This window comes from Rhinatrema bivittatum, chromosome 1 (assembly GCF_901001135.1).
Source record: "Rhinatrema bivittatum chromosome 1, aRhiBiv1.1, whole genome shotgun sequence".
NCBI classification, from domain to species: Eukaryota; Metazoa; Chordata; class Amphibia; order Gymnophiona; family Rhinatrematidae; genus Rhinatrema; species Rhinatrema bivittatum.
Window position 1 is genome coordinate 339,835,815 of NC_042615.1, and position 25,319 is coordinate 339,861,133.

At 41.0% G+C, this 25,319-nt stretch overlaps 1 protein-coding gene across 6 annotated transcripts in view; it reads right to left on the reverse strand.

The window, feature by feature from the left end:
• The window catches only part of ANKRD17 (ankyrin repeat domain 17), a 488,939-nt gene that overhangs the window by 408,192 nt on the left and 55,428 nt on the right, over window positions 1-25,319 (reverse strand). The window contains exon 1 of one of the 6 annotated variants that reach the window (XM_029598792.1): window positions 17,603-17,734. The exons of the other annotated variants lie outside the window; for them this stretch is intronic. Coding sequence (XP_029454652.1) covers window positions 17,603-17,656 — 54 coding nt within the window. The 5' untranslated portion in view covers window positions 17,657-17,734. Of the gene's footprint in view, window positions 1-17,602; window positions 17,735-25,319 lie in introns of those variants that run through there. 6 annotated transcript variants of the gene reach the window in all.

The following is a 25,319-nucleotide window of genomic DNA, read 5'->3' on the forward strand; positions in this document are numbered from 1 at the left end:
ATTCATGATTTAAGGTGTCAAAAGCTGCAGAAGATAAAGGAGGAGGATGATGTAATCAATGTTGGCATCAAAGCCAACACTGTTAAATGCAGAAAGGAGCAGAGTTTCTGTACTATGCCCTTTAAGGAAACCATGTTGGTTTGGGTGTAGGATATTGTTATCTGTGATGTATTCAGTTAGTTGAAGAACAGTAGATTCAATTACTTTAGCCAGAATTAACAGTGAGTCTATAGGACGAAGATTCGCTGGGTCATAAATGTCAGATTTTTTTCCTTAGGAATAGGTATTACCGTAGCTTGTTTGAGAATGCTAGGAAATGTTCAGGAATTAAGAGATAAGTTAACCAATTGCACAATAGATGGAGAGATGAAATCTCAGCTGTCCTTTAAGAATTGACCTGGACATGAATTATACGGTGATTATGACACTTTGGTGAGCAAACATGAGATTGTAGAGGCGTCAGTTTCAGAAAAGGTGGACCAAGAACAAGAGAGTGGAAGTGGATTTATTTTCAGAATTGGCAGGTGTGTGAATTCTGAGGATATTTTGATTAGTTTTTCTTGGAAGCAATGGGCAATTTTATTACATAGATCGTTCAAAATATTTTGTGGAGTGGTTTTTTTGTGATGTTAGAGATTTTACAATGTTGAATAAGGTTTTCGGATTACCATTGGCCATTTTTATTTTATTTGCATAACAACATTTTTTTGTAAGGTCGAATTTTTTTTGCATTTTTTTTGAGTGAATGATATAAGCAGTTTTATTTTCTAAAGTTGGGTTCTTGCACCAGCAGCATTCAAGACATCTTAAAGTAGTTTTCATTCTTCGTAGAGTTGATGAGAACCAGGTGGAACAAGGTTTAGATCTGATAGTACATAGTTTTTTGGTGCTACCAAGTCTAGGGATTTAATTATTGAAGAATTCCAAATATTTGTGGACTGGTCGATGTCATTACCAAGGGTCATGGGGAGATTTGGGAGCAAAGAATTTGTAAAAGTTTCAGGACTGAGATTTTCTTTTATAAATGTTTTGGGTACTGACAAGGCTATTATGCAGGTTGCTGTTAAGCTCACCACTCGCATATATTAGGAAGTGGTCAGACCAAGGGACTTGCTGGGTTACTGCAGAAAAATCTAGATGGGCAGGATTATAGAAAATGAGGTCTAAGTTGTGTCTTTTCATGTGTGTAGGCATGTCTACGAGTTGTTCCCAGCCTAAACCGGACATGACATCAAGTAGTGAGGAAACAGCAATTAGGGGAGTATTTTGGTTAAAGAGTAGGTTCAAATCTCCAGCTATTATTGTTTTTAAAAGAAAAACTGGTAATGTGGTTATAGATTCTATAAGTGGAGGTAGATTATTAATGAGTATCTGGATATCTTTGTGAAGAACCTGGGTTGAAAAGATATTAGTCCACCATAAACAGTTACCTCTTCCACAAGAGACTCAAACAAAACACTCCTATAGGGATAAAGGAAGAATGACCTAGCAAAACTGCAGGATATGGAGTAGTGGGTTGGTATCGGCAGGTGACCACCTCAGAAACCAACCAGGTTAGTGCCAACAGGTTGATTGTGACTGGGTACCATCAAGCAAAGCCATGGGAACTTAGGAGGCCAAATGTTCCAATAAATCTAGATTTGGTAGCTGTTTAAACTACTAAGCTTGGTGGTAAGACATTGGAGTGTGAGGCTAGGTGCTGGATTAAGTATAGGATCTTGTATGCTCATCTACCTAGGATGGTAGCGAGCCAATGAGGAAGAAGCAACAAAACCAGATTTGGATAAGGAGTGATATCTTAGAAGTGATCAAGTTGGCTGCTGGTCTCTTTTTAGAGGTGTAGACATAAATAACCAGGCAGACCGTCCTTCCACCATAAATGATCACCATTATGTAAGACCTCTACCATCTAGACCCATGCCACAAAGGACACCTGGATCAAGGAAGCTTTAATAAGCAAATCATCTAAGATACAAAAAAAGTTCCCTGCTGTCACAGATTCACTAGGAACTTGGTAAAGATTCACACTGTGGCTGATAACCCAAAGAGCAATATGGGCACTGAAAATGTATTCTATCACAAATCAGAGAAGATTTGGTGAACACTGGCTATTGAATCTGGATATAAGATCACAGGAAATATTTGGCCCCAATAGAGCTTCTAGCTGTCATTCAGTCTGTGAATCTGATAAGGGCTAGAACAGGCCAAAAGCCCTCTGACCTTTTTAGAATTAAAAAAAAACAAAACAAAAACAAGAGTACACTCCCTTGTAACTGTCTATGGGACCTTCCTGCCTGCTCCATTAAGCGCCAATTGTCTCACAATATCCTGCATCACAGCCATTTTAAAGCTTTGGAAGGCAATGAAGTTCTCTGATGCATCCAATCCCTCCCCTACATTCAAGACCCATGAGTACTAAATGGAAACAGACCATAAGCGAAAGAACTGGAGGGCTTCTTATCCACCACTGCACCCCCCCCCCCCCCCTTAGGTCAGAGCTGGAGCATTTACTTGCTTGTTAAAGAACTAAGGCTTTTACCCTGCCACTGGCTAGTCACACTTGCAAAGCAAATACACAAGATGAAAACTCTGATGGAATAAAAATGGATCACACTTGTCTTTTGAAGAATTTTAATGATATGTGAATGGATGACAGCCTATCCCTTTGGTGATTAATGTAAAAGTATATTTGGGTCAGTTTCCACAATGTTCACATTTTCTTGCCTTATAGCCTGAAAATTAATGCATCAAACCAGTGTTTGTTCCATTATTCACACATTCTACACCACAATAGCCTAGTGAAAAATATATTCCAAACTTCTATAGAAAATGAAGTATAAAAACATGAAATAAAATCCCTACCACTTTCAGGGAGTGCTAGGTGTTGCAGAGCTGAGAAAGGAAGGTGAGGACAGGAAGGAGTAGGATTAAATGGTCAGTTTTCACAGTGGAAAAAAGTAAACAGTGGAGTGCCTCAGGGATCTGTACTTGGAGCAGTGCTTTTTAATATTTTTATAAATGATCTGGAAAGAGGTACATCGCGTGAGGTAATCAAATTTGCAGATGACACAAAATTACGCAGAGTAGCTAAATCTCAAGCAGACTGTGATAAATTGCAGGAGGACCTTGCAAGACTGGAAGATTGAGCTTCCAAATGGCAGATGAAATTTAACACAGACAAGTGCAAAGTGATGCATACAGGGAAAAATAGCCCTTGCTGTAGTCACACAATGTTAGGTTCTATCTTAGGAGTCATCACCCAGGAAAGAGATCTAAGCATCAGAGTGAATAATACATTGAAACAGTCGGCTCAGTGTGCTGTGGCAATCAAAAAAGCAAACAGAATGTTAGGAATTAAGAAGGGAATGGCAAATAAAACTATGTATGTCATAATGCCTCTGTATCGCTCCATGGTTAGATCTCATCTTGAATACTGTGTGCAATTCTGGTCACCACATGTCAAAAAAGATATACTTGCACTGGAGAAAGTGCAGAGAAGGGCAACCAAAATGAGAAGTGGCATGGAATGGCTTTCCTATGAGGTAAGGCTAAGGAAGTTAGGGTAGGTCAGTTTGGAGAGGAGATGACTGAGGGAGTATATGATAGAGGTCTATAAAAACATGAAATGACTTGAACAAGTTAATGTAAATCAGTTATTTACTCTCAGATAACAGAAGGACTAGGGGGCACTCCATGAAGTTATCAATTAGCTCATTTAAAACAAATCAGATAAAATTATTTTTCACTCAGCACATAGTCAAGCTCTGGAATTCACTGCCAGAGGATGTGGTTACAGCAGTTAGTGTAGCTGGATTTAAAAAAGGTTTGAATAAGTTCCTAGAGGAAACATCCATTTATTACTTTATTAGTTTTTATATACCAGTGTTCATGAGAACATGTCACAATGGTTTACACTTACTGGCAAATATTCATTTAAAAACATTTGCATCTCAAAAGTTAAAAGGAAAAGATATAAATACATAATTTCATTAATAAAATCAATATAAATAAAAATGTAATATAGTTTGGACGTAATAGATAATCTCAGAAACTACTGTACTAATTGCTTTCAAATTTGGACACAACCTTGCTTTCACTTTCGGCAAGGTTCTTCTCTATCTAGATTACATAGATGTCACACGGTTACAGAGAAAAACATTTTTACATGTGTGTGGGGAAAACAGCGACATCTGTTGGATAGACATGCAATACACGCTATCTACCTTGGGAAATGAAGCTGCTGTACTGCGCATGCGCGGGCGGGAGCGCACGTCGGGCACAGCTGGACCAACATGGCCTGGGAGGAGCAGCAGCGGCGGACCGGCGGCGATATCGGGCGTGGTGGTGTCGGCCGGCCGAACTTCGACACCTGGGAGGAGCTGCGGCGGTGATCTGGTACGGCTCACGTGCACGACAGGGAGGGATCCTCACTGACCTCGCGTCTTCGGGAGCGGGCCGCGCAGAACCGCACAAGAGGGAGAGGGACGGGGGGGGGATCAGCTGGGAGGGCATTGCGAGCGGGAGGGGATCTGAGTAAGGGAAGGAGATTCAGAGAGGGTGTGCTGTCACTGACGAAAGGGTAGGGAGTAGGCGGGGAGAGGTGACAGTGATGGGAGGGAGAATGATGGGGGCGGTGAGTGTCAGGGAAGAGAGTTGGAGTGGGGACAGAGGAGGAAAGGGGGTGAGTGACCAAGGGGGAGGACGATGTGTGACTGAGGTATATGAGCAATGGGGAGGGGGGGAAAAGAATCAGACTCTGCCACTGCAACGCGTGGCGGGCCACCGCAACACAGAGGGGAGAGGTGAGTGTGAGGGGAGGGAGTTGGAGTGGGGACAGGGGAGTGAAGGGGGGGGTTAGTGACCAAGGGGGAGGACGATGTGTGACTGAGGTATATGAGAGGAAGGGGGAGGGGGGGAAAAGAACCTGACTCTGCCAATGCAACGCGTGGCAGGCCACCGCTAGTAAAATAATAAAATATTAAAATAGTTGAGGTATTAAAAATTAAAAGTTTAAAGATACATCCATAAACTGCTATTAATTATTAAGCAATAGTAGCTTGAGATTTGTTTGGGTACTTACCAAGAACTTGTGACTTGGATTGGCCACTGTTGGAAACAGGATATTGGGCTTGATGGACCCTTGGTCTGACCCAGTATGGCATGTTCTTATGTTAAGAACATAAGAACATAAGAAAATGCCATACTGGGTCAGACCAAGGGTCCATCAAGCCCAGCATCCTGTTTCCAACAGTGGCCAATCCAGGTCATAAGAACCTGGCAAGTACCCAAAAACTAAGTCTATTCCATGTAACCATTGCTAATGGCAGTGGCTATTCTCTAGGTGAACTTAATAGCAGGTAATGGACTTCTCCTCCAAGAACTTATCCAATCATTTTTTAAACACAGCTATACTAACTGCATTGACCACATCCCCTGGTAACAAATTCCAGAGTTTAATTGTGCGTTGAGTAAAAAAGAACTTTCTCCGATTAGTTTTAAATGTGCCCCATGCAAACTTCATGGAGTGCCCCCTAGTCTTTCTACTATCTGAAAGAGTAAATAACCGATTCACATCTACCCGTTCTAGACCTCTCATGATTTTAAACACCTCTATCATATCCCCCCCTCAGTCGTCTCTTCTCCAAGCTGAAAAAGTCCTAACCTCTTTAGTCTTTCCTCATAGGGGAGTTGTTCCATTCCCCTTATTTTGGTAGCCCTTCTCTGTACCTTCTCCATCGCAATTATATCTTTTTTGAGATGCGGCGACCAGAACTGTACACAGTATTCAAGGTGCGGTCTCACCATGGAGCGATACAGAGGCATTATGACATTTTCCGTTTTATTCACCATTCCCTTTCTAATAATTCCCAACATTCTGTTTGCTTTTTTGACTGCTGCAGCACACTGAACCGACGATTTCAATGTGTTATCCACTATGACACCTAGATCTCTTTCTTGGGTTGTAGCACCAACATCCAGTTCTTATCCAACATCGTGTTCAATCAAAACTATCAGGCCAAGAAGGGACTGTTCTCAGATCATTGATTTGACCTTTCACCTTAATTTTTGTCAACACACCATCACTTGTGTCAATACATTTGGCCTGCCAGGCCTATAACTCAAAGCTATTCAACCTCTTCAGCCTGCCTGTCTCCTTTTTTCACATTGTGCAAAAAGGTTAAAATTAGTCTTTTCCTGATCTTCTCCAAAAAGGTTTCCCTTAAAGGGTAACTTGCAGAGGTGTGATTACAAAGAAAAATCTGGCACCCAGGCACTGTAGGTTATTACCATATTATTGGATTTATATAATACATTTCTGACTAGCTTTCAACAGCTGCACTCCCCTTCAATTCCTTACAGTCTACTCATGTTCTAACTATTTTGAATAATTGTGTCATCTGCAAAGTTGATCACCTCATTCACTGCTTCTTTTTTCAGATAATTAATGAATAAGTTAATGCTAGTCTTAGTACAGATCCCTAGGGGTACTCCACTATTCACCTCCTGCCATTGGGAAAACTGATCATCTAATCCTTTTTTTTTTTTTGTTTCCTATCCTTTTAAAGTTACCAATCCATCATAGGACATTGTTTCCTATCCCATGACTTTTTAATTTCCTCAGGTGTCAAATGCCTTTTGAAAATCCAGATACACTATATATTGAACAACTCACCTTTAACTTGCTTTTTAATATCTTCAAACAATTCTAGATTAAGAAGGCAGGGTTTTCCTTTGCTAAATCCATGCTTGCTCTTCCTTATAAAACCATTTTTAGCCATATGTACAGTAATTCTGTTCTTAACAGCTTTCACCAGTTTGCCCAGCACCAACATCATGCTCACTAGTCTTGTTTTCTGCATCATCTGTAGTCCTATTTAAAAGTTGTCATTACCTTGGCTACCCTCCAGTTCTTAGGTAGGCAGAATTTAATGATAGGTTTCAGATTACCAGTAGCAGGTTTGCAATTTCATATTCCTTCAGAACTCAGGTATGAATACCATCAGGTCCTGGTGATTTTTCTACTAGTTAATTTGCCAAAATGTTATTTTAGTACAGTATATGCCAACTGCTTGTGAGATAAAGTAGTCCAGAAACATTATGCCCCAAGAGACTGTCAGTTCACAGACAAGGTTTTTTGTTAAGAACTTTCATTGGAAAGATAGTGAGAAACCAACAATGTGTGTATGTATTCTTCATCCTCAGGCACTGCGAGAAGCTCTGAAATCACTATTTGCTGGCTTACAGACAAAAGGTATGACAAGAACTGCTTTCTTTCCTACTTGCACATCATCAAATTTCCCATCATTCAGTAACCTAAGAACATAAAAACACAGGAAATTGCATAGTGAGTTAGACCAAAGGTCCAACAAGCTCAGCAACCTATTTCAGACTATGAGCAATCCAGATCACAAGTAACCCAGCAGTATCCCAAAGAACAGATCCAATCCTCCTTGCTCATATCTAAAGATTAACAGCAGCTTTCCCAAATCTACATGGCTAATAGTTTATTAAGTTCCTAGAGGAAAAGTTAACATCTTTTTAAACCCAGCTATGTTAACTGCTTTCACCACCACCTCTGGTGGTGGTGAAAGCAGTTAAATTCCACAATTTAATTGTGCGCTAAGTGAAAAAAACTTTACCCAATTTGTTTTGAATGTGCTATTAGCTTCATGGCATGTCCTCTAGTCCTAGAATTATTTAAAAGGTAAATAATTATTCCCCGTTTACCCATTGCACCCCACTCAAGATTTTATGAACATCATATCTCTTCTCAGTCATCTCTTCTCCAAGCTAAAAAGCCCTCACCTATTCAGCCTATCCTCATTGCAAAGCCATTCCACTCCCTATCATTTTGGCCACCTTTCTCTAGTTCCACTATATCATTTTTGAAATAGGGAGACCAGAAATGCACACAATACTCAAGATGCAATCACACCATGGATCGATACAAGGCATTATATCTTCTCTGTTTCCTAATATACTTTAACTTTTTTTTAAACCACAGCCATACGTTGGACTAAGGATTTCAAGATCTTTTTCCTAGATGGCGACACCTAATTCAGAACCCAGCAGCATATACCTATAGTTTGGATTATTCTTCCCTATATGCATCACTTTGCACTTATTCACTATTCATTTTCATCTACCATTTAGATGCCCAAGCTCCAGTCCCGCAAGGTCTTCTTGCAATTCCTCACAATATGCTTATGATATACTAGCTTTGAACAATTTACTAATCTACTGGACTCCAACCATGAACTCTAATAATCCTGTGTCATTCTGTCACTGCTCCTATCTTACTGTGTGTAACTCCTAAGCAATACGATATATTCGATTTCTTTTCTGACTGGCAAACCAGATTCAGAATCTATAACTGTCAGCAAACCCTGTGAGTATGACACTATAAGGCTTCTATAGTGCTGTTAAATGGCTTACAGAAGTTTACAAAATTCAAGTTAAGTCTGTTTTAACATCTCTGCTCATCAGGCTGTGGTTGTATTCCTTTATAAGTCAGGCACTGATATATTTGAGGTTTATGCTGCAGTCACATCACTAGGCTGGAGCTCAGCTTTCCCTAATGCCAAATAATACATACAGTAAGGCTAATATCAAACAATGAAGGGAATATTACCTCTCTAACAAACAGTATAAAAATGCATATAAAGAGTAACTATATTTGAAATACAGTTTATATATTAAAATTTTTTAATAAAAGTTTTTAAAGATGCAGTTATAACAAATAGTCTCATTACATACATAATTTGTTTTAATTGCATAACATTAAACACCGTTTAAATCATTTCATGTCTTAATTCAAATCACATGACGTACATATCCATTACCTAATTAAATCACCAGACTGCTGTCTAAAATTTATGTCACACATCACCCAAAAATATGCAGCTACTCAAAAATGATCACAAACATCCCAACACATATCTTAACGCCTATACATATGTATACATCCACTCAAAATTAACTTAAAAGCCCAAAAAAAACTCAAGAAAAACTTGACATCAAAACATCAGTACAAGGTTTCATGTTAAACGCTTCAGAAATAGCTTCTAAATATCAACCATTCGAAAATATACAGGCAGAGCACAATATTTCACAATTCTCTACAATAGAATGGATTTTCTTCCACCAAAATAAGTTTTGTTTTTTTTAATGTTCTTGATTACATTTCTGATATTCCTTATGCTACCTGTTCTTTTTCCTCTCTATAAATCACTCATCCCCTATACTCTTGACTACATTCACAGACTGCTCAACATCTCAAGGTGCTGCGCCTCAAGCATGCTACAGAAAAACATTTGCCTGTGATCAAAGTATATTCAGCTAAATCGTGGGGTAGTGGTAATGGAGCATCTTCATACGATAAAGCATACTCAAGAATAGGAAGCAGACAAAGGCTATTTTTTAAAGGACCACCACCAACACTGTTTTCCTGACATATCAGGGACTAGCTGCAGCATTTGATCTTATGAAGGTCAGTCTGTTTTTGTCACGTTACCCATGCTGCACCAAATCTGCAGTTTTATTCAAGTAACCAAGGTGGTGCAAATCTGAGTGGCCAAATCAGACGTACTAACAAGCAAGATGCACTCTTGATACCATAAGAATAAGCTATTGAAGCAAGAGAAAATGAGCTTTCACAATTGGGAAAAAAATACCGATGTAACTCTTGAAAGCACAAAAACATCCGATATATGTTCATATATACACACAATTGTAGGATATCTACACAAAGAGATGCACTTATTAGTACAATGCATCTCATGTTCTCTTTCAGTTGGGAACCCCAAATAAACTATTTAACCTTCCTTCATATTAAAGTGCATGCTTGCAAGCAAATATTAAATGATATACATAAACAAAAAGAGTATTGTGAATAATTGCTGTATCTTCTTACTGAGATATCCAAATCCTTCCAGAAGGTTGTGAATTGTAAAGAAAGACAACAGCAGGAAATGCAGGTATTCCAATACAGAGACAAGGATCATACAGATACTTGCAAAGGTCAATTTTTCCAGACATCAAATAAAGTACATAGATATAATACAGTGTGAAAAATGTTTCCAACTATTTTAGGATATCAAGGATTAAAAAACTACTAATCCTATCACCTTCAAGACTGTTAGGTTTCAGCATCTACTTACAAAATCTCTCTCAATGGCCATTTCTATCAAACCGCAAGACAGACAGAGTCACACCAAGACCCTCATTTACTGAACCTGGACCCAAATCCCTGAACTAAGAGTCCGAAAAGCTCAGAATGAGCACAGCAAAACCATAAACCACAACGGTACACACCTCACCACTACATACAGACAGGAAAAATGTTTAAATACTAGCCGAGATTTTAAAATTTGGTCTAATCATGCTGGATCATTTAACAGTCCTTTAAAATATAGAACAGAAATAGGTCTACAGGTCAACCATCTAATATCTGTGGGAGGAATCCCTACTGATATTACAAAGCACAGCTTTAACCTGGCCCACCACCAGACTACAGGACAGGCCGGGAACTCGGCAACGCGAGCCTGTGTAAACAGGGTCTGCATAACAGCCCATTCTGCAGCAGTAGGAACCACAGACACTGAGCCACATCCCAGACAAGAGCCCTTTAACTAAGTTTGATGGTGGCTTGAAGACTGTCCACTGCAAACAGTCAGCACAGTCTGTTGGCTTCATAAACTCTGCGTGCCCTTACAATAATTAGAGATTAAGAAGGGATGAAGGAGGCTTCTCTTCTTGCCAGGGATCATGGGAAAACCTAATCAATTTGTTCGAGCAGATAACCCCACCTCCTGCCTGTACTTCTGGTGCAGAATAAGTGCATATAGTAGATTGTTCCACTGGGCAATTGTGGGGTGAACTTCCCTTTATGAATCTTTTATTTAAAAAAAAAAAAAGTTCAAAGCACCTACAAACAAAAAAAGTAATAATAATTCAGAGGTGCTTTACAAAGAAAGTGGCATCTGTAGGTGTCCCTTGCTGTTTAAAACTGTCACTATGAATACATTTGGCTCACTGGAACCAGTCGTCCCCATTCTGCTCATCTCAAAAGCTTTCCCAAGTGAATCTAATTGTGGCAACAGCTGAATAGTAACAGCTCGGCAACACCATCCATTAACATATAGCGCAGGAGTCAAAACAGGTGTGTGAGTGAAGGGTGAAAAAGAGAATGAGACTAGCCATTTGAATGTAATCCTCTTTGAAGTGCCTGAAAGGTGGAATATAAATCAAAAATAAATAAATCTGTAAAAGCTTGGGTTCTGGGTACGTAGGCCATCCGATTTTGGTTTGAGCAGCAGGTCACATCTTCCCTTGTTGACAGAGAAGCCCTGCATAGTGGGGTTTTCAGGTACCTTAGTTGTTTCCCTGTCCCAGAGGGCACACCATCTATATTTGCAGCTGAGGCAATGGAGCGTGAAGTGACCTGCCCAAGTTCACAAGGAGCGGCAGCCAGGGTTCAAATCCCTGGTTTCCCCGATTTGCAGCCTGCTGTTCTAACCACTAGGCTGCTGATCCACTCCATTTCCATTTATTTGTATTTCAGTTAATAACCATAAGAAAATGCCATACTGGGTCAGACCAAGGGTCCATCAAGCCCAGCATCCTGTTTCCAACAGTGGCCAATCCAGGCCATAAGAACCTGGCAAGTACCCAAAAACTAAGTAGATCCCATGCTACCACATTTATAGTTTTGTTATACTATGTAAAAGAGAAATATCAGTATATGTTAACTATTCATACAATTATTCACACCCAAGTATTGCATTCAGTGATTAAAATAAAAAGGAACAAAATTACAGGGTACAGAAAATAAAAGTCTAGCCCCAAGTTTTGGTGCTGCTCTTTTATCATCCCTGGGAAGATTAATTTCTGGCCTGGTAACAGAACACATTTTGCTGCTCTAGATGCTATTCCTCCCTCCCAGTATTATACATAGTTTTCCAGCTCATTCTTTTGCGGGAAATTTAATTTTCTGCCAGATTTGGGAAATGTGCATTTCTGAACTTTTTTTTTTTTTTTTTTTTTTTGGGGGGGGGGGGGGATTGTCTCATAGCTACGGCTTGTTTGATTGCTTATTTTAGATGCTTCTGTTTCAGCTGTACTCCACCAAGTTCATCATCCTGTATTATCAGAATGCAAATGATATGAAATAAAACAATTTTTTAATTTTGCACAATAAAGCAGGAAATGCATTTCAGTTTCTATTTCTCTAGTGTTTCATTGCAAAGAGTGTTTGGGGTTTCCAGTTCAGTTTCTGTCAGCGGATTTCTATTTCTAGCCTGAGGTCCATTATTCTGTATTTGGTGAGGGTCTGTGTTTTACATGTGTCACAGAGGCAAGATATTCTGCCAGCATCTAAGTTTCTGTGTAGGGATCTGTACTAGTCCAACTTTTACTGTCTTCCAATTTGCAACTCTCAATAGTAGGTGTACTGGTGTTCTAAGGCATACTGCATTATTTACATTGCTGCCTTTTCACAGGCGAGGTAGTAACCGTTTGAGTTCTGGGTGTTAATGCTGCTTTGGTACATGTGTGTGGAGTGTGGGCTTTTTTTTTTTCCAGGGTCTCTCATTACTTTATAAGTACACCACCAAATCATCGCCCAAACACATTGGTATGATAAAGAACAAAACGGCATTCACCACCACATTTTAAATTTCTTCATGATCACAGGCATCAGCATAAAGATGTTGAAAGACCATAACACCACCCGTAAACATAAAAACTGATTTGTGAATCATATGCTAATAAGCGGGTCATGAACAATCATTGATCTATGGTCACAAATGGGTGGGGGGTTGTTTTTTTTAAATATATATATCTTTTTCTCTTTGCATATTAAATAAGTAAAAATGAAACACTTCCTTCCACAGAAATCTCTTCTTTATAATGGAGGAGTGACGATTAAGCACTTGTCAGCAGCAGTCCACAGCAACCCAACGTTATATTTCGAACTGTTTCTGCGTCAGGGGTACACCTTATGCGTGATATTTGATGCATTTCACCTCTGGACTCCCTTTATATGGTTATTTCTAATGATTGTTAAAGAAACAAGATACATTGAACTTAAAATGCAGAGCTCTAGATGCTTAGTCTTCATCATCATCAGATGCCCGCTTCGATACCAAGGCTGTTAGCTATGGTAGGCCATTTCTCTCGGTGCTTAGCTTTCCTCTATATTTTTTTTTCTTTTTCCATGCATTTACAAACATCAAGAAGAATTCTTGTTACAGAAATAAGAGGTACTGCAAAAAAGTTACAATCTGAAAATCTGGTTCTTAAACACCAAGATGTTACACCCCCCTCACTTTTAGAAAGAAATAGTGGGGAACAAAGGAGAATAAAGCAAAAATACCAAGGACAATTTAAAAAAAAAAAAAAAAAAAAAAAAAAAAGGAAAAACAGAAATATAGCCAGTTACTAATTTTGTCGACAACCAAATAAATCACTTAAGTGTGCAAGTCTAATAAAGCACGGAGCTGAGATGGCTCAAAAAAAATGTAATTCACATTTTGATATTTCAAAAGACATTTGCAAGGATAACCGAGTAGAAAATGAACCCCCTTAGAAACCACCTCAAGACGCATATCAAGAATTTTTTTACAGCGTAATTTGAGTGGCTCTGGTAAGATCTGGGTAGATCCATATCTTTTGACCGAAGAATAGAGATAAACGATTACGTAAAAAACTTTTAAAGACATTGCTTCTGTCCGAATAGAAGGCGAAATTCACCAAGAGATCCTCTCTGCTTTATTTTGAAAGATTGTGATGTTTCTAAGATAGTTGATAGATCTAATGTATGATCTTGAGGTTGAACACCTTTTGCGTTTTCAGTGGAAGGGGGTAAATCAGCTTTGGTTATTACTAGCATAGCTTCTTTAGGCATTTTCAAAACTTGAGAAATGTAACTCTTGAAGTTCAACAGGTGAAATCAAGCTTATGATAGGAAAGTTCAAACCCTTAAATTCAAGCTTCTAAGGGAGTTTTCTAAGTTCTCCAGCTTCTTGGCATGTACTTGCTCTGATTGGACTAGAGTATGTTGAACTTTCTCCACCGAAGATATCCGCGACTCGGAATTGTCCATATTAGTTGCAATCTTAGTTATAGAAGCTGTATTTGTTTTTGATTTGTATCCAGAATAAATTTGGTTAATGATGTAATTGAAACCTCCAGAATAACCAGAGCATCCCATACTGATTCCAAGTTAATTTTAGATGGTTTTGAGAGACGAGGTTTAAAGGAAATGAGATTTGCCAAATCACTTCTATTGCCATTAGACTCTCCACTTACAGCATCTAAGGAGAGCGCCTTCGGGGTAGAGACAGCCAAACCACGTTCAGAATATCCACCAGAGGAACTTGCAGCACAAACCGCACTAAGCCATGCCCCTTCGGCATCATCAATAAAAGATCCCGGGCCTCCCGTTCAATATTCGAAACACCCCCCCCCCCCCGAGTTACCTTTGGGGGGAGGGGGGGGTTTGATGAATCATCTGGGGATAAAAGGAGGCCCTGAGAAGGAAGAATGTGTGTGTTCGGAGCTCCAGGGGTTAAAGAGATGGACTGTCAGCGGAGACTGTGTTTGTTCCCCGCCTACCTCCGCAGCGGCATGCACGCCCATTTCAGTCCCTAGCGTTCCAGCAACAAAAGTCTCAATCGGCAGTTGATTCATCTCAAGCGAGGGAGAGCTGGTAATACTCTCCCTCAGCTTGGCTTTCCATTTAGTATGAAGCATATTGACCTGAGGAAAAAGTATCAGTCAGGAAACTGGAGAGACGTCTGGCTGTGCTTCTCAATAGGCAGCCATCTTGTCCCCCCTGTTTTCCTCTATATTAAACGCATGTTTTTAAAAGTTATTGCCCCCACATTGCTCTAAATTTTCCTCCATCATGCCCCCCAGGTACTAGATTAGCTGCTTTGCCAAAAGAACTGAGTAAATGACCAGCATCTTCCTCTAGGACAGGTCTTCTTGGTCTGGTATCTTCCACCTCTCAGTAGCTCATGAACTTTTTCATCCAAGATCATCTTTCAGCTAAATCTTCAGAATTCTCCCTTATCATCACGCACTTTTATTTATGTTTTCTTAATTAGGTACTCTAGCCTTTCCTTCACCTTTAAAAAGGTAAGTATGCAAAGATGACACTGTCCATGAATTTTTTAAGAGTATCTAGCACACTTCAGATGTTACATCAGAAAACAAAACAGGGAACTTTGTGAAAGCATATCCGTAATATCTTTGAAAATTCCTATTTTTGGTCTTTTAAAAAAAAGAAAAAAAAGACTCGCAGTCTGCATAGAATCTAATCTATGAAACAATACAGAACTATAAAGCACAGTCACTGCCCACTATACCAATACTAACTGAGCATGTCTCCACTTCAACTATGTCATGGAATGGGATTTTACTCCCAGAAAAGAGAAACAGAACCCACAAGTAAAATCTCTACTAGTCAAGTCTCTGGTCAGACACACCCCAAATACCATCATGTGTGTTACTAAATAAAACAGCAGATTCACAAATTAATCAGACAGGTTTTTCACTACGGCACGCTGAAGGCGAGGCTTAACCAGGCTTCTTTCTACACTAAGCAATTGTGTTTAGATGGTGAGAAGGCAAAAGGAGAATGAAATCAGTTCCTGCTGGAGTTTGTACAACATAAAAGAAATCTGATCTAATGCTTGTACAATTTATTTGTTAAAAAAAATTATATATATATATATATATATATATATATATATATATATATATACACACACACATTCATTATATATTGCTATACTCAACCTTGTCACAAACTATATGACAACATTCTGAGCAGAGTTTTAAAAAAAAAGTAGACAAGGGGAAAAAAAGCATTTAAAGATCTAGTTTAAAAACTGGATGTTACACAATGACGCAGCATAGAAGAGGCGGCACACAGCTGAAGACTGCTGCTTACTAAGAACCTCTCATGAATGAATCAGCCTTGCTGGCTAAACAAATCAGAAACAAAATACAGAATCTTAGTTTTAGCAGGCACCAGTCCATTCTCTGGGAAAAAAAAAAAACCCCTTTCTGTCCTGAGATGGACCCAGCAGTTTTGCGTTCCTTTGTACTGCTCGCACATAGACCATCTGGGAAGGAGGAACTTGAAATGACAGCTGTCTCTTTAAACTACAAACACAAGCACATCAGGGAAAAGCCTACCGAAAAGCCTTCAGTGACCCCGAAACAAGATCTACTACCTTAAAACTACAGGTCCATTCCCATTCCCTGCCAGAAAAGGCTACAAACAGGAAAATAAATAAAAAATATATATATTGTTACCCAGAGTGCATAGGTCACTTTAATGGTGCAAGAGCACATGCTGAGGAGGAAGAGAAAAGCATGTCTCATGCAATTTGTTTGGGGATTTTTTGTTGTTTTTAAATCTAATTAAATAGCTATAAGCTGTAGGACTTACTGCAATGTCAGCTCCAGGCATGCAAACACACAGGGACTCCAGAAAATGCACAGCAATCATGCAGCAGTGGATAATGCGCAGCACATTTCCTCCCAACCCCCACTCCCCAACCCTTCAGTGGCTACACAGCAATCTGGCATGTGAACATCAGATATCCTTGTAAGAGACTGCTAAAAAATTCATCTATTTTTGCTGCCTGCCCATAACCACATTTTAATGAAAAATCAAAAGGACTGCTTTCTTAATTGGTGTTTCATCTCAACATCTGCACTGACTCATCGGTGCACATAAATTAACCCCCACCACCACCACGACTACTACTATTTACAGCAACCCAGAAAACATTCAATCCCTATCTGCTGTCACATTGGGGGGGGGGGGGAGGGAAAAAAAACACACACACACACGCACATGAGAAATTGCCCACATCCAGTTTTTCTCTACATTACAAAAGCCAAGAAGCAGATACAATTTCATTAACTTGGGATTCATAAAGGCCTTAACATATCAGCCATCCTTCATAGCAATATAAAGCAAAGCATTCCAGGGATTTATAAACAAGTAAAATATTAAATTGCAGGATTTTCATCTGTTCACAGTATGGATTTAAGTTTTTCCCAATATGTTAGTTTCCTCTCCTTTATATTTTCATCCTGGATCCTCCCCCCCTCCCCGATGCACCATGAAGTGTTAAAAACCCTCTTTTCAATAGATTAGAAGGCTCTATCAATTAAATCAATCAGAAGAGGGATCTCAGAGTGCTGCGTTTGGACCTCTTGTGCAAGGTGTCCCATTATTAAACCCAGGGAAACCCTCCATGCTGGCTCCACCACCTAATGAGTTCATCTAAAAGGTCACAAGTATACAGGCATTTTAGAAAGTCACAGCCCCTTTCTTTTCTTCAGGTATGAAACAGCCGCTACAGAGACACCCATTCTGAGCTCAGCCCTTAGCCACACAGGCTAATTCATGGCACAATTTTCCCCACAGAGAGAAGGAGTGCAGGTGCCCAAGGACTGCCTTTAACTGATAACTTCTTCCCCAGCCTGGACGCCTGCAGATACATTCCAGGAAAGAGAGATTTAGCTTCTGGGTTTTTTTTTTCTTTCGTTCTGACTGAGGTTTACCATCTAGCCTTACCTCCAGGATGTCTTCAAGAACATATGCTTCCATGTCGGCTGCTGACTCCACCATGTTTTATCAAACTGCCATGTTTCTCTCTGCCCCCGAGATCAGATTGCTGCAAGCAGGAACAGAGCGCTGTGCCAGCCAGGGAACAGGAAATGGACGGGTCTATTCCCTGCCTGAAGCAGCAGCAGCAGCAGCAGTGCGGGCTGCAGGCCAGACAGCAGCTACCATTCGGCAGGGGTGACTCACTTGTGCACTGCTCTTTAAAGACACAGAAAAGACTCCTATGCCTGGATCTCACCCTAACAAACACCAAGCTAGCAAGAAAAGACAGCCACCTTTTATCAGAATCTTGGATAAATCTACTTTTAGCTGAAAGATTTTTAAATTAGCAAAAAAGGTAGACAAGAAAAATAACACACTCCACTGCGGCCTGGCACCCTCTGCATATAAACAAAGCCATGAGATTTCACTTGTGAAAGAGACAACAGTTTGTCCATGTCAGGACATGGGACAGCAAGTAAAAAAAAAAAAAAAAAAAGACACCCACACACTTACACAATCCTATAAAGCATATGTCTGCATACAAAAAACCACCAGCATTCAAATGTGAATAGTCCCATAAGCACAGATTACACAGCACCATATTAAATCACTGAAGTACTTATTTTATCATTTGCATTTTAATCCCATAAAGAGAGCTTGGACAGTGCCTGCTGTGCAAATTCTCATCACATACAAAAGTAAGGGATCTAAAATTCAACCCTTGAAACACCCAAAGAGGTCAGAGTTTTAGAGAAATGCAATCATGCATATTGATTAGGAAAACATCTCATGAATATTCAGACATGTTCACAATGTCATCACAAGTTCAGTGGCTCTCAACCTTCTTCCCATCATGACACATTCGATGGACATTGCTCCCCGTGTGTGAGACACCGCTCACAACAATCCACAGCAAACCAGGTTCAGTATTACTTTTATTGTAAGAATGACAGAAGGGAAAGATAAGAGTACTCTCCCTGAACAGAAATACATTTTTGCACAAGCTACATTCTCTGTCCCCCATGTGGCCGCCAACCTTTTTTCTTCTGCTGTCATTTTCAGGCAAAGCAGGGGAAGAGAAAAAAATTGCCATTTCTTGCTGGGCTCCAGCAGGAATGGTGGACAAGCTGTGTCCTACTGGACCCAGTGGTTGAAGAAGTCTGCCTTGTGAATGTATAGCCTTGCGCATCATCCCCTCCCCACACAATTAAAAATTATGCATTTATAATAGATTTTATATGAAAAATTACATTTAAGAGACACTTGGAACCCATTTGGCATTGGGCCTATTGCAACATGTTCAATATGAGCTTAGCACTCGGAAAGCCATGGGTAAAAGAATTATAATATAGTAAAACCTCCATACTAAAACATTAACTACCAGCACACAAACAGTAACAACCCTACTTATGAAAAAGGTAGATGTACTAATATTACATCAGGCCCTAAAATACCAATACACTTCATATTAGAAAAATAGAACAAACCAGGCTGCTATAGATCCCTACACAAACTACACGCTGGCAGAATACCTCACCTCGGACATACATACAGAATACAGTCAGACCCTCACCAAATACAGAATAATAAAAGCATACTGTAAGTACAAATAGAAATTTTGTAGACAAAACCTGAACGAGAAACCACATCAGTAGAACAATGGAAAAACAGACTCACCATTCCTCATAAAAATATATATTTACCGTATTTTTTGCTCCATAAGACGCACCTGACCATAAGACGCACCTAGGATTCAGAGGGGGAAAATAAAAAAAAACAAATTGTGCTAAACCGGCTCTGCGTCTGGGCGTCTTATGGAGCAAATTAGGGGAGTGCATAGCTTTTTTTTTTTTTCTCCCCATTTTGTTTTCGGGTCTGGGGAGGGCCATTTCGGTCCACTCCCCAGATCAGAAAACTTTTCTTTCTCTGGGAACCCCTCCCCCCCCAAAAAAAAACCCCATCCCAACCCTGCCATTAGCAATGGTTACATGGAATAGACTTAGTTTTTGGGTACTTGCCAGGTTCTCATGGCCTGGATTGGCCACTGTTGGAAACAGGATGCTGGGCTTGATGGACCCTTGGTCTGACCCAGTATGGCATTTTCTTATGTTCTTATGTTCTTTAAATTAATTAACAACCCCCACCCTCCTGACCCACCTCCAAGACCTGCCGACTTAATTTACTACAACCCCCCACGACCTGCCAAACGTCCCTGGGAGTCCAGGAGCGGTCCGGGAACGATCTCCTCGGCTTCGGCCGTCGGCTGCCAGTAAACAAAATGGCGCAGACGGCCCTTTGCCCTTACAATGTCACTGGGACTGACCGCTGCTATTGGTCGGTCTCAGTGACATAGTGAGGGCAAAGGGCCGTCGGCGCCATTTTGTTTACTGGCAGCCGACGGCCGAAGCAGAGGAGATCGTTCCCGGACCGCTCCTGGACCCCCAGGGACGTTTGGCAGGTCGTGGGGGGTTGTAGTAAATTAAGTCGGCAGGTCTTGGGGGGGTCAGGAGGGTGGGGGGTTGTAGAAAATTAAGTCGGCAGGTCTTGGGGGAGTCAGGAGGGGAGGGGGGGGTTTGTTAGATTTTTAGTTTTTTTTTTTAATATTCGCTCCATAAGACGCACAGACATTTCCCCCCCACTTTTAGGGGAAAAAAGTGCGTCTTATGGAGCGAAAAATACGGTATATATGAAATAAATAGTAATAAAATCATACTTTATAACAGCTGAAAAATAGAACATCCAACAAGTAAAAACTCATAAAAATGTTCCAAACACCAATAAAACAATTCCAAACAGCAGACACAAACATCCAATAAAAAAAAAAAAAACCAGACCTTGCTCTCCATACCCGAGAACATTTGCTTTCACAGTGCTCTGAGACGTCTTGGATTAGCAAGAGGAAGAGGAGGGGGTTCTTGCTCAAACTTTTTCCTCTTTCATATATGCACATACTATATCCCTCACTCACATGCTCAGTCTCACACAGTCACACACATGCTCAGTCTCACACAGGCTGTCTCATTCATGTGCTCAGTCTCACACAAACACCCACAGGGAGTCTGTTACTCACATGCTCAGCCTTACACAGGCAAAAACACACACAGCCCCTCACTCGCACGCTCAGTCTCACACAGACACATACTGGCTTCTCTCACCCTCACAGGCACACACTGGCTGACAACTCAGATGCTGAGTCTCCCACAGGCTCTCTCACTCATGTACTCAGTTTCACACAGACACATCCACAGGGAGCCTTACTCTCACATGCTCAGTATCACACAGACACACACACACGCTGTCTCTTCTCCCAGAAACACAACTATCAGCAGCCTGTTTAAAAGTTACTGTCTTAGATTGTAAGCTCTTTGGAGCAGGGACTAATTGCACTTGAATTCAAAAAGAAAATTTTGTAAGCTACTTTAAGCATTAGTTGAAAAGACAGGCTAAAAAACCCAAAATTACATTAAACAGTTTTAAAAAAAATGGATGTTTCACTTACATTTAATGGGATGGATGGGTTTGTCTAGTCCTGCTTTTCCAATCTGAATCAAAAGATGAATTCCTCTCCCCTCCCCCCCCCCCACCCCAATAACAGATCTATTCTGTCCATTTTTGCCCTCTTAAGTGCTCGTTCATTCCCTGAACCCCCTTTGTTCGTGCTTTCACACCTTTAACCTCCCCCTTTGTATGCTCTCTCATCCCTAGCTCCTTTGCTTTCAACCCCTCCAGCCCCTCTTGGTCACTTGCTCAACTCCCAGCCACCATTACTCACTCAACTCCCCACCAGCTTTCCCTTGCTCACTCTTCCTCCCCCCCATTCTCTCCTATTTTTTGCTCTTCCCCCCCCCCCCCTCCATTATTTTTCCCTTTGCTCATTCTGGCCCCTGTTCACTTTTTGGCCCACCCTTCTAATCGTCCCTTTACGATCCTCCACGCGACAGGAAAGAAACAGAAGCAGCAATTCTTACATGTGAACGTCTGTTTCATCCTGTGCTGCCTCAATACGAAGTTTGACCTGTGCAGGCCTAGCAGGTCCCGCAAGACTACAGGTCCTCACACAGCTCAAATGTAACCGTCAGTCAAAAGAGGAAGAAGCAAACGGCTGCAGGTAACAAGTGCTGCTGCTCTTGCCCTCCTAGCAGGTGGACAGATGGTGCTGGGAGTGTGGAGGGAGGGGGTTCATTAAAAGGAGGAGGACTAGCAGCAACTGTGAAGGATCGCATCAGGGAGGGTAGAGCAGGGACTCATTCTCTTTCTAGGGGCCACGGGGGTTGATGTTGTGCCTCTTCAAATTTGGCTCGCATGGCTCCTTCTCTTGTTCCCATGCGGGCCCACCACACTTCCCTCTTCCGGGCTGGGCCGGGCCGGTAAGGAGGCCGTACCGCCCGCAAAGTCCCCCACGTGTTCTTTCCAGATGGCCGCTTGATGGTGCAATCTGTTCTGCTGCTAGCGTTCCTCCCGGGCTTGAGCATGCTGACAGCCCGGGCGGGCGGGCGATCTCCACATTGCACTGGAGCAGAGGGAGGGGGGAGGGGGGGAGAAGATCAGCCAAATCAAGAGGAGACCAGGGAGCTCTGTATTCTGAAGCGGAGGCTGCGACACACCAGCTTGTGCTTCGCAACACACTAGCTAAGAATCGCTGCCCTACTTCAAGGGTGACCAACTCTGGTCCTTGAGAGCCACAAAAAGGTCAGGTTTTCAGGATATCCACAATGAACATGCACGAGATAGATGTGCATGCACTTCCTCCATTGTATGCGGATCTTCTCATACATATTAACTGTGGACATCCTGAAAACCTGGCCTGTTTGTGGCTCTCTAGGACCAGAGTTGGCCACCCTCTGCCGTGACTTAAAGGCAGTCTTCAACAAAAATAAATAAAATGGGGCTCTCCTGGACCTTAGGCCTTCCGTGGCAACAATTCCTCTTGCAGTGGATCTTTTCAAGGTTTACGTTGGCTATGGCAAGCAAGCACCAAATACCAATTTTTAAGCTTAAGCTTTTCCACCCACAACTCTGGTGTCTTCAGGTAGCAAGGAAGAGGGTCGGGAAGCATAGAACAATGACCTTTATTTATTTAGGCGTTTTATATATCATCGTTCCAAAAGTAGAACACAATGATTTACAAGATCTGCATCCATATTCATGAACAACGATTGCATACTGTGCGCTAGCATTCAACTTCTAGTTCGACACTGCATTGTATACATGTTCTCTATCATAATCATAAGTATTTTAGGAAATTACACTCACTACTGTATATTCTAGTTCTTATTCGCACTTTCTATTCTAGTTTATATTCGTGCATTTTCACAGATGACCTAATGGGGATACAGATTCTAATCACACTAATATATATATTCAGTATTGCTCACTCCATTAACTTTAATGTACGTCACACCATTCATTACTTATTGCTCGCTTATTAGCATCACTTTACATCACATCATTTATGACAGTCACCTCTTCCTTAACCTCATCCCCGCCGCATTGCATGTTGGCAAACCTTTCCTACATGTCTTCATAAAGGCCTGAAACTTGCAGCCACAAGAATCTGGCAAGTGTCTATGGCCACTGCAGAAGCTCTTGATATCATCTCAACTGGATGTTTTCACATTTCTGTTCTTTCTCCAAAAGGGAGTGAAATTTATTTTGCTTCTCTTCAAGAAGACCATCACATTTTATAGTATCTTCCAAAATGGCATGCAAATATTTAACCAATGTAGAGTTGATAAGAAGCTATGAGGGACTATAACAAAGTTAAAAAAACTGAACCCCCTAATAAAGTCCAAGATATTAGGTTCATGACCCTGGGGCACAAAGAAGTGAGTCTTAGTGTCAAATTTGCCCTTAAAAAGGGCTAAAAGCAATCATACTATATAGGTATGGAGGCTGGAGATTGAAGCCTGCAGTTAACTGGACATGATACTTCATATGTTCAACTTCTATGCCCCACTGTGAGAACATCATGTGGGTTCATACATCCTGTTATGCACAACCTAGAAGAGTAGATGAGCACTACCACCAAATCTTTATTGTAGCATCAAAATATCAAGTAAAGAGCCCTGGGATTTCTTATAACCACTGAATAAAAAGGGAATGTTTTATGAATCCTTTGAACAAAACCTGAAAAGGAAAGGTCCTCAGCAGAACACACTTCCTCCTGTTACAAAAAGGGCTCAAAAAAAGGGAGATCCAGAGAGTAATCCCCAAACACAGATTCCACAAAAATGTGAAAAACAGTTGACTGTTAAAAGAGCACCAACCCCAAAGCAGATTATGCCAATGGCCTACTTTTGGATTGGATCTTCCAAGAATTGACAGAAGAGAAATTTACCTAGCTTCCTGGACCGAAGTAGCTACCTCAAACTTTGGCATGACTAGCTTACACAGTAGCAGGGGGAGCCAAGTCAATGCCAGTACCAAAACGATACTAAAGAGACAGACAGACACTATTAGTAGGACACAAACTCTTTGGGAGTGAATCTTAGGATTGACAATATCTCAAGCATCACTGAAATTCCAGTCTCCGGCTCCATGAACATTGAGGATGACAGGATAGGCCTTGCAGGAGAAGAGACTGGAGAGGGGAGATATGATAGTGGTCTACAAAATCATGAAAGGTCTTGAACAGGTAAAATGTAAATAGTTTATTTACTCTGACAATAAAAGGAATAGGGGCACTCCATGAAGTTAGCAAGTAGCTCATTTAAAACAGAATGAGAAAATTCTTTCATTCACATAATTAATCTCTAGAATTCATTGCCAGAGGATGTGGTTACAGAAATTAGTGTAACTGGATTTAAAAAGAGATTTGGATAATTTCTTAGAGAAGACCATAAATTGCTATTAACCAATAAGCATTAGTAGCTTGGGATCTATTTAATGTTTGGGTACTTGCCAGGTACTTGTGATTTGGATTGGTTACTGTTGGAAAGAGGACGCTGGGCTTGATAGACCCTTGGTCTGACCCAATATGGCATGTCTTATGTTCATATGTGTATTTGTTTTGTTTCAATACTTTTAGCACATAAAACATTTATGTGCATAAAATTGAATTTATATGCTGTGATGGAGTCTATCCCCATTCCACCAGAAGCATGGAGGAGAGGCTGGGAGGAATTAATTTATGTTGTGCAGTTAGTTCATGCCTTTTTCCTTAGTAGCTCAAGGCAAATTACATTCAGATACAATAAGACCCAGGCTCATACATATGGGGGTTTGTGAGTGATGGGAAACCCCCCAGATGGATGTTTATTGTAAGAACTACAAGCCCCTAAAGCCAGAGCTTTCCAAAGTGTGTGTCGTGAAACATTAGAGTGTGTCGCCTGGTCCACATAGCAGCAGGGAACTACAGCAGGTAGATCGGCGGGGCCGTGGTGGAGCTTACCTCATGACGGCCCGAAGAAAGGGGTCATGTTCACTCCCCCTTCATCCTGCCTGCAAAGCCCCGGAAGAAAAACGTTGCCGGAGCCACATGGGCAGGAAGGAGGCGTACAGAGGCGGATTGGCCTATCGGGGGATCGGGCTTCCCCTGGTGGGCCGGTCACTCCCATCACGTGTTTTGTTTTGTTTTTTAAACAAGTATTCCCACCAAAGAAAATAAGAAGGGTTGCTGCGGGCCAAAAAAAGATCTTCAAAGTCGCAGTAGAACCGATGAGGCCGCACTTGAAGTGAGGCCTGT